General features: G+C 36.7%; 1 protein-coding gene across 1 annotated transcript in view; it reads left to right on the top strand.

Annotated features, from left to right (window-relative positions):
- The window catches only part of LOC145679779 (uncharacterized), a 177,942-nt gene that overhangs the window by 91,631 nt on the left and 70,790 nt on the right, over window positions 1-15,521 (top strand). Inside the window, exon 10 of the mRNA XM_081750334.1 lies at window positions 9,065-9,244. Within this exon, the coding sequence (XP_081606460.1) occupies window positions 9,065-9,244 (180 nt within the window). The remainder of the gene's footprint in view (window positions 1-9,064; window positions 9,245-15,521) is intronic.

Below are 15,521 nucleotides of genomic sequence, written 5' to 3'. Positions count from 1 at the left end.
AAGAGAAAATTAATGGTTGCTATGGAATTGTCTCTCCATGCTAGTATTTGTGCAACACAAAGCAGAATTTTGCTCGAACAGTTAACCATATGTAAGGCATAAATAAAAAGTAGAGGGAATATTAAAATTTCAGCGACCACCCTTTCTACACGTGAAAGAGAAAATTAATGCTTGCGATGGAATTGTCTCTCCATGCTAGTATTTGTGCAACACAAAGCAGAATTTGTGCTCGAACAGTTAACCATATGTAAGGCACAAATAAAAAGTAGACGGAAATATTTAAATTTGAGCCACCACTCTTTCTTCACTTGAAATTGAAAATTAATACTTGCGATGGAATTGTCTCTCGTTGCTGGTATTTGTGCAGCACAAAGCTGAACTTTTGCTGGAACTGTAAACCAGATATAAGGCATTAATAAACAGTAGAGAGAAATATTTAAATTTGAGCCACCACTCTTTCTTCACTTGAAATTGAAAATTAATACTTGCGATAGAATTGTCTCTCGTTGCTTGTAATTGTGCTGCAAAAACCATAATTTGTGCTCGCACAGTTAACTAGATATAAGGCGTTAATAAAAGTAGAGAGAAATATAATTTTAGTTACCACCCTTTCCGCACGTGAAAGAGAGAATTAATGCTTGCGATGGAATTTTCTGTCAATGCTTGTATTTGTGCAACAGAAAGCTGAATTTATGCTCGCACAGTTAACCATATATAAGACATTATTAAAAAGTAGAGGGAAAGAGTGAAATTTCAGTGACCAATCATTTTATACTTGAATGGCCGAACTGATAGTTGCGATGGACTAATCCGTGCATACTTGTATTTTGGTAGCAGATACCATAATTTGTGCCCACGCAGTTAATTAGATATAAAGCATTTATAAAAAGTAGATTGAAAGAGTGGAATTTCAGCGATGACCATTTTTCGACTGGAATATTAAATTAATAGTTTCGATGGTCTTATCCGTCGATACTTGTATTTGTGTAGCAGATGGCAGGATTTGTGCTCACGCAGTTAATTAGATATAAAGCTTTAATAGAAATTAGAAAGAAAGAGTGATATTTCAACCATCACACTTTTTCGACTTGAATGGGCAAACTGATAGTTTCGATTAACTTATCGGTCGATACTTGTATTTGTGCAGCAGATGCCATAATTTGTGCTTGCGCAGTTAATTAGATATAAAGTATTAATAGAAAGTAGGGAGAAATAGTGAAATTTCAGCGATCACCCTTTTTCGACTTCAATGGTAAAACTGATTATTGTGATGCACTTGCCCATCGATACTTGACTTTCTGCAGATAAACTGGAAATTGTGCTCACACAGTTAATTAGATATAAAGTGTTAATAGAAGTAGAGAAAAAGAGTGAAATTTCACCGACCACCCTTTTTATACTTCAATATCCAAAGTGATTGTTGCGATGTATCTGCCTTTCGATTCTTGTATTTGTGCAGCAGAAACCAGAAGTTCTCGCACAGGTAATTAGGTATAAAGCATTAATACTACGTCATCCCCGTTGCGATTTGAAACTTTTGAGTTGACCCTATCTAGAACCCTACCAGGGTGCCCTATAGCAGAATTGGTTACATCGGTTCGTTGTACGTTTTAAATGATGCGGCACGTGTTTTTCACTTTTGCCATCTGATTCACTGCTTCAAATTACTAGGTGTGTCTACAGACATTTCGGACCCTCGCTTGGTCTACAGGCTAACACGCTTGCTTTGGTGAGCGTGGTTTCGGGTTCGATTCCCGGTGGGGTGTTTTTGAACGAAAAATGTGGTTCGGACTCCACTATAATCAGTAGGTCTACGTCTCCTTTAGCCGACATGGTATAATCGCGGGACGCTAAACCCAAAACCAAAACCATCTACAGACATTTCAATGGAAACTGTGTTGACATTTTGTCTCACTGCGATTTTGCACAGGATTCGTTGCAGAGACATCCATTTGGCGAGATCGCAAATATGCGATGGCAGCTGGGACATCGAAAGTGGCACCATAAGGATGTTGCTGCTGCTGGCGCTGAGCCTGGGCTTCAGACAACTGACGTACTTGGGTTGTAATGGCCTAATGAGCGTCAAGGAGAGCTTGGTTGGCGTCAGGGGTGTGTGGATGAGAAGTATCATCTCGATTGCTCATTTTACGATTCCAGAAGTGATGCAAGGAAGATTGAACCAATCGTCTTGACTTGGATGGATGAAGAGTTCCTGTTTGATGTGACGTCGAAGCGACGCTAACACTTTCACAAGCAATGGCACTAGTCACAGTCACAACAGGTGGGCGAGTAGCGTGCACACCTGGACACAGAATTGACGACTGCACAGACAATGTCCCAAAGGAGGACGCAGGAGAAGGCGCAATAGGCCGAAAATAATCGTCTATGGTAGATTATTCGTCGCACTCGCGAAGCGTCGTACGGAGCACAATGGACCGGGCAATCGACGTTGAGACGATTGCCGACACAAAGACACTGTGACGCAATTGTGAATGAGTTGCGAGTAAGGAAGAGAAACGTATGTAGAGAGAATGGCAGACCGAGAGCGGGGCTCAACGTAACAATTACGCGGATCAACGAAATCAATCGAAGTTCCCACGCGCGCAGGACTCACGATCCTACCTCCACTCTCAAACCTCATGAACTGAGGCATCACCACCTAGCTCCCAGGTTTTGTTATCCTGGTCGCCAGGTGGCGTGCCCTGATTGCCCTAAATTTTGCAAATGTAGATATCATGAAGCCATTTCGAGCAAGCGACTATTCAAAACCGTTCCGGAGATATGATAATTAATAATAAAGTTGGCAATATAGCTTAAAGTTATGAAAACGCAAAGACTTCCAGTAATCAAAACTAAGTAAAACTGATAGTAAAATAACTGTCAAAGAAACAAACAAAAAATACGACCGTTTTAACTGTGCAAGCACAAATTCTGGTTTCTGCTGCACATATACAAGTATCGAAGGGCAAGCGCATCGCAAATGTCAGTTTGGTTATTCAAGTCGAAAAAGGATGGTAGCTGAAGTTTCACTTTTTCTCTCTACTTTTTATTAATGCTCTATATCTAATTAACTGCGTGAGCACGAATTCTGCTATCTGCTGCACAAATACAAGTATGAACGAATAAGTTCATCGCAACTATCAGTTTGGCCATTCAAGTCGAAAAAGGGAGGTCGCTCAAATTTCTCCCTTTCTTTTACTTTTTAATTATGTTTTATATCTAATTAACTGCGTGAGCACAAATTCTGCCATCTGCTGCACAAATATAAGTATCAACGGATAAGTACATCGTCACTAGCAGTGTTGCCATTCAAGTCGAAAAAGAGTGGTCGCTGAAATTTTACCCTTTCCCTCTACTTACTATTAATTCCTTATATCTGGTTAACTGTGCGAGCACAAATTCTGCTTTCTGCTGCACAAATACAAGCATCGAAGGTGAAGTCCATCGCAACCATTAGTTTCCTTTTTCAAGCTTAGAAAGCGTGGTCGCTGAAATTTCGATATTTTCCACTAGTTTTAATTAATGCTTTATATTTGGTTAACTCTACGAGCACAAATTATTTTTTTGTGCGACACAAATTCAAGCATTGAAGGACAAGATCATCGCAACCATTAGTTTTATTTTTCGAGCGTAAAAAGGGTGGTCGCTGAAATTTTGCTATTTTCCTATACTTTTTATTAATTCTTTTTATTTGGTTAGTTGTACGAGCAAATTTCTGCCTTGTGCTGCACAAATACAACCATCGAAGGAGAGGCCCATCGCAACTATTAGTTTTCCTTTTCAAATGTAGAAAGGATGCCGCTGAAATTTCGCAATTTTCCTCTAGTTTTTATTAATCCTTTATATCTGGTTAACTCTGCGAGCACAAATTCTGCATTATGCTGCACAAATACAAGCATCGAAGGAGAAGTCCATTGCAACCATCAGTTTTCCTTTCCAAGCGGACAGAGGGTGATTGCTAGAATTTCGTAGTTTTCCTGTAGTTTTTATTAATGCCTTATATCTGGTTAATTGTGCGAGCACAAATTCTCCTTTGTGGTGCACAAATACATGCATCTAAGGAGAAGTCCATCGCAAACATAAGGTTTATTTTTCAAACGTAGAAAGGGTGGTCGCTGAAGTTTCGCTTCTTTCCTCTACTTATTTATTAAGCTTTATATCTGGTTAACTGTGCGAGCACAAAGTCTGCTTTGTGCTGCAGAAATACAAGAATCGCGAGACAATTCCATCGCAAGCATTAAGTTTCTCTTTCAAGTGTAGAAAAGGTGGTCGCGGAAATTTTAATGTTTCCCTCTATTTTTATTAATGCCTTACATCTGCCTAACTGTGCGAGCACAAATTCTGCTTTGGGCTGCACAAATACAAACATCTAGAGACACTTCCATCGCAATCATTCATTTTCTCTTTCAAGTGTAGAAAGGATGGTCGCTGAAATTTTAGTATTTCCTGCTATTTTTTATTAATGCCTTAGATCTGATTAACTGTGCAAGCACAAATGCTGCTTTGTGCTGCAAAAATGTAAGCGTGGAGAGACAATTCCATCGCAAGCGTTAATTTTCTCTTTCAAGTGTAGAAAGTCTGGTCGCTAAAATTTTAGTATTTCCATTCCTAGCAGGACGTTATCTTGGTGTCCAACCTGTTTTGTTTTTTCTTCATTCTGTAATTATTGCAACAAAAAACGTTAATAACTGCAGGATAAATCAGCACAAATTGAGCACAAAATAATTTGTTAATATCTCTATGGTAGGAATTGTTTTTCACAATGTGGTCGCTAACTTGACATCAAGTTGGCGTCCAACTTTAATTTTCACTTATTTCTGTAACTATTGTAGCACAAATTCTGATAACTGCAGCATAAATTAGCATAAATTGAGCACAAAAAATGTGTTTGTATTAGTGTGGTGGCTAGAAGTGTGGTCGCCAACTTGACGTAAGTCTTTTTGTTTATGCCTTATATCTGGTTAATTGTACGAGCAAAAATTCTGCTTTGTGCTGCACAAATGCAAGCAACAAGATGCAATTCCATAGCAAGCATTAATTTTCTCTTTCAAATGTAGAAAGGGTGTTCGCAGAAAATTTTAATATTTCTCTCTACATTTTATTATTGCCTTATATCTGGTTAATTGTGATTGCACAAATTCTGCGTTGTGCAGCACAAATACAAGCAACGATAGCCAATTCCATCGCAAGTATTAATTTTCTCTTTCAGGTGTAGAAAGAGTGGTCGCTGAAATTTTAATATTTCCCTCTACTTTTTATTATAGCCTTATATCTGGTTAACTGTGCGAGCACAAATTCTACTTTGGTTTGCACAAATAAAAGCATTGACAGACAATTCCATCGCAAGTCTTATTTTTCTCTTTCAAGTGTAGAAAGGGTGGTCGCTGAAATTTTAATATTTCCCTCTACATTTTATTAACGCCTTATATCTGGTTAACTGTGTGAGAACAAACTGCTTTGTGTTGCACAAATGCAAGCATCGGCAGACAATTCCATCGCAAGCATTAATTTTCTCTTTCAGGTGTAAAAAGGGTGGTCGCTGAAATTTTAGTATTTCCCTTCCTAGCTGGACGTCATCTTGGTGACCAACCTGTTTTTTTTTTTTTTTTTTCATTCTGTAATTATTACAACAAAAGTTCTAATAACTGCAGCATAAATCAGCACAAATTGAGCACAATTTTTTTTGTTAATATTTGTATGGTAGATGTCGGTTTTCACAATGTGGTCGCTAACTTGACGTCAATTTGGCGACCAACTTTCTTTTCTATTTTATTGTGTAACTATTGAGGAACACATTCTAAAATCAGCAGATATATTATCACAAATTGAGCACAAAATAAGTTGATGGTATTGTGCGTTTGAGATTGTTTCTTCACGATGTGGTAGCTATCTGAACGTCCATTTGGCGACCAACCTGTTTTCTTTTTTCTTCATTCTATAATTATTGCAGCAAAAATGTTATAACTGCAGGTTAAATCAGCACAAATTGAGCCCAAAATAATTTGTTAATATCTCTATGGTAGGAATAGTTTTTACAACGTGGTCGCTAACTAGACATCAAATTGGCGACCAACTTTCTTTTTCGCTTAGTTCCGTAACTATTGTAGTACAAATTCTGCAGCATAAATTAGCACAATTTGAGCAAAAAAAATGTGGTTATATTAGTGTGGTGGCTACAGGTTTGGTCGCCTACTTGACGTGAGTCTTTTCGTTGGCTTTTTTCTTTGAACAGAAAACAAGAAAGACAGAGTTGAGAATGCTCGAAGAGTATTGCCAAATGGAACTTAAAAAGAATTTTTTTTTTCGAAATTTGTATGAAATTGTATACTAAATGAATTTAATTAAATTCAATAGATAATACATTTACATATTTGGGACCTGCGTATTAGGTGATCTGTTGAATTAGCTATATTAAGCTGTCACTTTTTATCACCATATATGTATTGAAAATGAAGATATAACCCATGGCCACCGGTTACTATTTGTTATCAAAATATTCACCGTCCTCTTAGGTATTGATCAACACCAATACCATCTCTGTATGACTTACAATTCCTGAAATATGTCTTCTTAAATCTCCCGAAATCAGAACTTTTTTGGTCAATATCTTGGGAACGGCAAGTCATAGAGATATGATATTGATGTTGATCAATACCTAAGAGGATGGCGAATATTTTGGTAAAAAATAGTGACCGTTGTCCACTGAATAACTGACCACTGGCCAAATCACACAATTTTCCAGACAGAATTTTGAGATGTTCATGAGCAAGGAATCAAATCTCTTCTTGGATCTTGGTTGTTTAACAGTACAAAGGGCTAGTACCTACTTGCGTTGCTCCTGTTAATTTACTTAATAAAATATAAAATACGATAAATTGTATTTTGACTGAGAAAATAGTATCCTATTAATTATACAACTTTTCGTCAAACAGTGTTAGAAACAATCAGGAAAACTAACATTGATATACAAATATTCAGATCATATCTTGCTTCCCCCACTTTTAACTTTAAACACCGCCACTGTATGTATGTAATAAAGGGTAGTAAATGTAATGTAACTATCAAAGTCCATTATAACTCTAAATATTAATCACTAACTCTTAAAATTAAGTTTAAACTATATAAGTATTTGCTGCCTTTTAGTTCATTTTATGTAAGCTGCATTAAATTTAGAGGAAATATATTTTTTGCGCGGAATCTAATACGAAATTCTGCTTTTTGTCTTTGTATGTCAAATTTTGGCCTTATATCTAACATACCCTATTACAATGTTGATCATTACACTGTTCTAAAAATTCCTGATAATATGTAAGAAATATGTCCAAAACTATCGGTATCGGGTATCGGTGAAAAAGTGGTATCGGTACATCCCTAGAATACTTAGTACACTATGAGTTTGCTGTTTCATTTTGAATTAAATATGAATTAGCATGCAATGAGGTAGGAAAGATTATGAAGAGCTGTTTTAGGAATTGGAAGCATATTCAAACCACTTCAGTGAAGATATTTCATATAGAAAGTAATGTACAATGAAAATATCGTATTCTTTTTTCATCAAAAGCGGTTAAACTACTTCTCCACAGGTTCCTTAAACCCGAAATAAGCAAATTAGAAACTATAGTTTCAGGAATTAAAAATAATGTAAATTTGAAGACAGACAGATAGTATAATAATATTATTCATAGTACAAAATACGAAATGTAAAATAGCAAGCAAAGCCAAGTTTTAGAAAAGTTGAAAAGAATATGCAGAGAACTTCCCTGTAAGAAACAGATCGCGTACTCTGGATGTTTAAGAGGAAGATAGCGTAAACGAGGGTTGTAAAGGATTAACGACATCTCAAGATCAGTTTGAGAGAGCTACAATGCATGTGTCCGTTGAGATATGGGAGAGTAAATGGAGTAAATAATATGTTATGAATATTAAAAGAAAAGTTGAGAGAATTTTTACGACTTTATAATGAAGTAAACGAAACAGAAGGTTTTCAATCGAACCAACCATAACAATGTGTCAAATTCAGCCCAGAATGGTACAAGGACTACGAAACTATCATGCTGAGATCACATGCAGCAATAATACTGCTAATCCGGAACAGAGCATTGCGTGGAACAAAAACTCAAAGTTTTTGAGAAAAAATAGTTTGGATTTTCGGTGGTTAAAGCTAGAAGAAAAGACACTGATTTATATTGAGTATTCGGCGTATTTCAACTGTATCAATTTACTGTCAGTGACAGTAGAATATATACTTATTATGTTGATGATCGAATTTTTCGCCTTCCCCAATACAATCTTGTTTTATTCTGGAATCCATTTTCCTAACTTTTTTAACATCCGAACATGGTCGTTATTTCCCAAGCTGTTTACTGTCTGCTATACCTCCCTAATTCTTTTGCAGCTAGAAGTATGCAGATTTTAAAATACATTTACTGCTTCCTCGGCGTTGAATATTCTTGTCTTTTTCCGAATTTAAACGCTTATTTAGAATTTTTGTTCGTGTCAATTTCGCACATCAAGCTTTTGTATCCAACTTTTATTTATATTTTTATTCTTTACATACTTTCCGGTTTGATATTCAGTTCTGTGAACACAAAGCTCCCAGATGTCAGCTGTGGAGGTTATTCCGATGCTTAACGCGTTTCCAAAGCATTCTTTGCATCTTACCTGAAAGAATTCCTTAATATTACATCTTTCACTTGCACCGTATTTGCTCACTATTGCACCTCTAGTGTCCTTACAACACATTTTCATTGAAGCATATGATCAAGAATTCATACTTTTCGTCTTAATTCTTGTCTTTTTTATTTTCTCATAATGTTCTATTTCTATGTTATTTACAGTGGTCAGTGCAGATATTTGTATTACTACCAGATACAGTAATAATAATAATAATAATAATAATAATAATAATAATAATAATAATAATAATAATAATAATAATAATAATAATAATAATAATAAATAAAATTCGAAAGATTTTATTAATTAATTCAATAAATTTTTAATAGATCATTCAATATATTTTAGTATTTCCATTTTGTTCCTATGCTTTACCTTTCATTCGCAGATTTATTTTCTTCGTGGTTTGGGTAGCTATGATGGGATTTGCTACAATTACAGCCCTGGAGCTTTTCACTACATACTATTATAGCTCCGTGGTATACGAAGTGGAATTTGTCAACACATCTTCTCATGTAGATCTCGTAGCAATAGCTTGGTGCTCCGATGGTGTCGAATGGAACCCAACGTAAGTAAATTGAATACATATAAACTTAAATGAAAATGTACTACTATCAGAATTACTGAGTAGATAAGGATCATAGGTTAAGAATACATATAAGAGAAAGGAGCTAAACAGAAATGTAAGTAACCTGCTCATAAGTTTGGAGTAGACTGAAAGATGAATTTGGACTTAAGGGCACCAGAATTGTTACCAACCAATAATTCTGGACCACGAAAACTGTGGATTCGACACTATTATCATTTGTTTTTCATTATTTTCTTTACATGTCACTATTATTTTAAATAACATTGTTTTCGATCATTTTTATATCACTCCCCTCCTTCCTAGATGTCCTAGAGAATCTTACCCTACAGTATCATTTACAGATTGTACGTGTACCAATATTGATTATAATTGCTCCATGCGTTTCAGAGTTATGCTGGGGCGTACATAGATACCCACAAACACGTACACTTACATTCATTTTTATATATGCCTACAGGGTGGGCACTAAGTCACTTTCCCCATTATGAGAATAAATTAATTAAAATAAGCTAGATGATTTGACAATCTTTATTGTACTCACAAATACTGTTTAAACTATCTTCCAATGTTCAATGCACATAGTACCTCTGCAGCACTGATTTGCAAATATCATGACACAACCGAGGATTGGGATCCACTTTGTCGACTGATTGTTCGATTAGCTATTTCAAGTGATTTTAATTCTGCAGTTTTCCGGAAAGTATCTTGTCGTTGAGAATACCTCTCATGGAGAAGTAGCATGGTTTGAGGTCACATCAACGGAGTGGTTAATTTCTCGAACCTCGATGATCAATTTATTCATCGAAATATTGATTTTAAAAAACCCATAACAACAACACCAAAGTAAGGCTTGCTCCATGTGTTACCATGTGAACTAAATGTTTCCATAATGAGTGTTATTTTCAAGTTCTGGAATAACAAATTCCTGCAACATCTGAAAGTATGTGTCACTGGTACCAGTCCCTTTAAAAACAATCGTTGTATGACAAATATTTCATTCCCTAACTCCAAATAATGACTGTAGGGACATTTAACTATTCTCTCATAATTTCATATTGCTTAGTACCACTCCAAAAATATTGTGTCTATTTTCACGACCGTTCACCTTGAACGATACCTCATCTGTCCACAAAATTTGTTTCTATAAGTCACTGTCAGCTTCCTCCCAAATCAGAAACTACTCACAGAACTCAACACACTGGTCCACAGAAGCTTTGGCTGGTTTCTTTAACTCTTTTAACATGTTCCTTAAATAGGTGTGTGCCATTCTAAGGCCTCATGAGCGCCTTCTGGTATACATCTTAGAGCTAGATACGGCACTCCAAACAACAAGTTCGGTGTTTCCTTCATTCCATACACTTTGTGGTCGTCTGCTTTGAGATATTCATACACAGAACCTGTAGCATCGAATCGCTGGTTCAAGTTTCTCATCGCTTGACGTGATGGTGATTCCATTCTTGGGAATCGTCTTCTGCAGTCTGCTGTCTACATTTGTGTTGTCATGTTGTGTTTTCCCTAAGCTTGCAGTACGGAAACACGTTCTTCTGTGTTAATTTGGATTCATGTTTAAACGAAATGGGTCTCTCGTTTGATGCATAAAGCACTAGAGAACACTTAAACAGGTTAATCTTAGTATTTTACTTTTGCTTTTTGCTATAGGAATTTACTGTCAGTGTAATTATAAATGCATTTCAACATGATAAATTTATTGTATAACAAAATACCTAATACAGAGGTTGTTCAGTCTACATTTGGCCAATTTCGACTTACCTAAAAATTTAGAAGAATCCATGGCGCCAGGTCCGTAAGTGCTCGATATGTTTCGATTGGTTCCTAACAATAGCCCGACAGCGTATTTTCCACTGTAATAGACTTCTCTGAAGAACTGGGAGGGGAATCTTCTCCCATTCCCTTTACACAGCTTTCCAAAGTCCTTCCACAGTTGTCACACGCCGTTTTCCCAAAGCGCTTCAGCAATCCAAATCCACAATAGTCCATAGGACTTGTATCTAGAGATTTAACAGGTACCTCATTGAAACGTATCATCTGTACACCACTTGCCTCCTCCATCTCCCTGTAGAATGCGAGGGACAATCGTGAGGTATGTGATGAGGCCTTGTCCATGTGAATGCGCACCAGGTTGGCGTCATTTCCGTATATTGTTGGGATCTCATACTCGTAGATCGGCCGCATGATCTGCTCCTGAAAATACTGCGAATTTATTTTGCAGTTCTTCGCCACCATACGAACCTTTAGTATACCTCGGTAACAGGAGCCAGTAAGGACCATGAACCCTTTTGGGAAGGATTCTTTACAGACACGGACCCACCTTCTGAAGTTCTTGGCGCATTTCTCTCGGTACATGATGGCTCTCGGTTTGCCGCAGTCGGAAAGGTATATCCATGCCTTATCGAGAGTTATGACGTACATTCACCTTTGTTTTGCCAGATGCTGTTCGTACAGCTTCCGGGCGTTACACTTTCGTTCCTTTTGGTGGGCATCCGTGAGAAGATGGCCGCGAGCTTTCATGACTTCTTCCAGCTTGAATTGATGGTGTAACGTCCGGCTCACAGTCCCCAAAGACACGTCAAGACGATTAGCCTTACACCTTTTTGTTGGCGGATTTTCTTGCCTTGCCATTTTGCGAAGTTTCCTCTGCATAGTGGAGGTGGCCTTGGTGCATTCCCGCTTCCTAGGCAACTTCGTTGATGATATAAATGGTGGAGTTTCGTTGACCTTGTACTTTTTAATAACATTTCTTTTATTCCACTTAAACTGATGTTGCAACCATTCTTCTTGCACTGTTTTCTAATGACAGAAACACTAAAGTGGGCCTCATAAAGAGCCGCAACATAGCCTTCCCAAAACCGCTTAGTTTGGCCGGCATTTTGGTCACAGAGCGGAAACCCACACACTTGGAAACAAATTTAACACAACACTCACAACAATGGTCCTGTTTTGTGAGTTATTGTCGTCCGCGCGGAAAAACAACTCCGTTCTCAGGAAGCCACTTCACAACGAGCCAGGTCGGGTGAGTCCATTCTGCCCGGGAGGGGGAAGAAACGAAATCGACCAAACGTAGGCTGAACAACTTCTGTATAAGTGAGTATAAAGTATATAATAGGTAAAAACGTGGGACGTAAAACTTAAAGAAAGTAGATTAAATGGTCTCCGAAAAGCAACGATTATTATATGCTATCGCAATTTGTCAGTTACCATTTATTGCAAGAATATCGTTATTAATACAATTCGTAAATTATGAGGTAGAAAGTGCAAATACTCCGGGACGTGTCCCGGTGCGCCCTCCGAAACATCACAGTATAAATAAAGGTACACGTTTTTAGTAATAAATTCTTACAGTTTTATTGGTAAAGAACCCGTGAAAGGTGCAATGCGCCCTTTACATTAGGCGCCCTTGCAAAACCACATCAAAGATGAACGATTTTATTCACTCTTCTGTATACCACAGTTCTGTACAATAAATACATACAGTTACTATTGGTAAAGAACCCGTGGAAAGTACAATGCGCCCTTTACATAAAGCGCCCTACGAAACATCACATTATAGATAAGTGGTTTAAGTTATCCTGTATGCCAGCTTTGTATAATACATTCAAATAGTGACTGCTAATAAAGAATCTGTGAAGGATACAAGGCGCCCTTTACATAAGATGCCCTGCGAAATATCACAAAATGTATTCTTCTGTATTTCAGTTCTGTATTATAAATTCATACAGTTGCTATTGGCAGAGAACAAAGAGTATAATCACTTACAAAAATATTATAAAGTTATGTAGCTATAAAGCGAAACAATAGAAATATGATACATCAAGAATAGTTCGGATAGTCAAACGTACGATGAATTCATGAAATACTACATTGACACTAGTCTCTAATTTACGATTTTCACGGCAAAGAAGCTTTTACAGTCTTAATATGCATCGATAAATTTGATTGTCCCTGTGTGTTTTAAAGCAGTGTTCGGTTAATCAGTACCTATTATATTGCTAAAATATAGCTTCTTTATTGAGCCACTGTATATTAATTTCCGTGAAATGTGGTCTTCCTATCACCACGGCATGGCGCGTCCTCAGGTTGTGGATCGAGGAGAAGGCCTCTAGATACAGAGCTTAGCTGCGAATATACTGAAGAAGCAGTCGCGGACAGACGACAAGGGGTGATCCTCCAGCTTGGGGTTTTGGTGCGGGGCTAGCAAACTCATCCTATTAAAAAAGGCTTGTTCAGATATATTTGCAGAATCCTCGGATCAGAACTGATAACTTGGCACGGACACAGCAAAGTAAAATCGACATGAGAATTGGAACATGGAATATAAGAAGTCTCTTTAGGACAGGCGCGTTAAAATTTGTAACAAATGAGTTTAGGAATAAAGGATGGAACCTAGTGGGATATAAGAAGTTAGATGAGAAGGAAATGGAGGAGTCAAATCGGAAATCTTACATTCTTTTACATGAAACGAATTAAAAATTACCAACTAGGTACAAGGCTTTTCGTTCACAAATGAATAATATAAGCAATTGTTAATGATAGATTTAGTTTTACTTCTCTTAAGGATCGGTAGTGTAACATTATGCTTTTAAATGCACATACCCCAACAGAAAATAAGGATGACAATAAAAAAGAGAGCTTCTACGAAAGAATAGAACGGATATTTGATCATCTCCCGAAATACCATATGAAAATTCTGTTAAGAGGTTTCAATGCGAAGGTAGGACGAGAGGGTATTTTCAAACCGATTTTAGGGGATAAAGGTCTGCATAAGGAAAGTTGTGAGAACGGCGTTAGACTTGTGAACATTGCAACATCCAGAAAGCTTATCGCGAAGATTACAAAATTACCACATCGCGACATTCATAAATATACTTGGACTTCTTCAGATGAAAAAACACATAATCAAACTGATCACGTTTTAGGAGACAGAGGAAAACAGTCTAGCACAGCTGATGTTCGGTCGTTCAAACGAGCTGATTGTGATACTGATTACCACCTGGTAGCAGCGATAATAAGAGAGAGACTATAGTTGAATAACGGAAATATTCAATATCTGAAAACGGAGAGATTTAATTTAAAGAAATTAGAGGAGAGGAAAGCTATTGAAGTGTCGAATAGATTCTTGTTTTAGAAGATTCGGAGTGCACTAGTGCTTAGGATACTTGGTTGAAATTAGAGATAACATTAAAATTTCAGCAAAAGAAATATCGGGGCACGCAGAAATACGTAGGAACAAACCATGGTTCAACCAGGAATGCACTAAAGTAACAGACAACAGAAAACAGGAGAAACAACGTTGGCTACAAAATCCCAACAAATTAACTACATAAAATGTCATTGTTATCTGGCGGAAAACTTCCAAAACTTTTAGAACAAAGAAAAGCGACTTTTGAAAGCTAAAATTAATTAACTTGAAGATAATAGTAAAAACAAAAATATTCGGGACATGTATAAATGCATCAACGAACTTAATAAAGGCTATCAACCTCGTGTTTATATATTAAAGAAAGCCAACGGAACAGTTCTCACTGATCAGAATAGCATCTTAAATAAATACAAAGATTTCTTTGACGATTTGCTTAACACATAGCCAAAATTTAATGTTCGTGGAGAAAGTGAAATGCATACAGCATAATCGTATATTCCAGAACCTAACCAGACAAAAACAGAAATCGCTAATTAAAAATTAAAGAAACACATATCTCCGGGTGTACACGAAATTCTGTCTGACTTAATTTTAGCTGGAGGGGGAATATTGTAGAGCAAGATACACAAAATCATTCTCCTTATCTAGAACAAGGAGGAATTACAACAAGAGTGAAAACAATTAATCATTGTTCCAGTTCAGAATTAAAGTAACAAAATTGATTGTAATAATTATTGAGGCATTTCTCTTTTTGTCAACATCCAATAAATCCTCTTAAACATTCTATTAGCAAGATTGATTCCATACGCAGATGAAATTATTGGAGATAATCAGAGCGGATTTAGGTAAAACTGATCAACTATTGACTAGATATTTACCATTCGACTAGTACTTGAAAAAAAATGGGAATACAATATCCTGGCAAATCAATCATTGACTTTAGACTCCGGTGAGAGGGAAACATTGTACAATCTGCTTACAGAATTTGGAATACCGAAAAAGGTAGATTAATTAAGATATGTTTAAATGAATCTCAGAGTAAGGTTCGAGGAGAGAAATTCTTGTTCACGAGCTTTTACGTTGAGAATGGCCTGAAAC

The sequence above is a fragment of the Thermobia domestica genome, chromosome 2, assembly GCF_964235325.1.
Source record: "Thermobia domestica chromosome 2, izTheDome1.hap1.1, whole genome shotgun sequence".
Taxonomy (NCBI): Eukaryota; Metazoa; Arthropoda; class Insecta; order Zygentoma; family Lepismatidae; genus Thermobia; species Thermobia domestica.
This window is presented reverse-complemented; position numbering and strand designations above follow the sequence as displayed.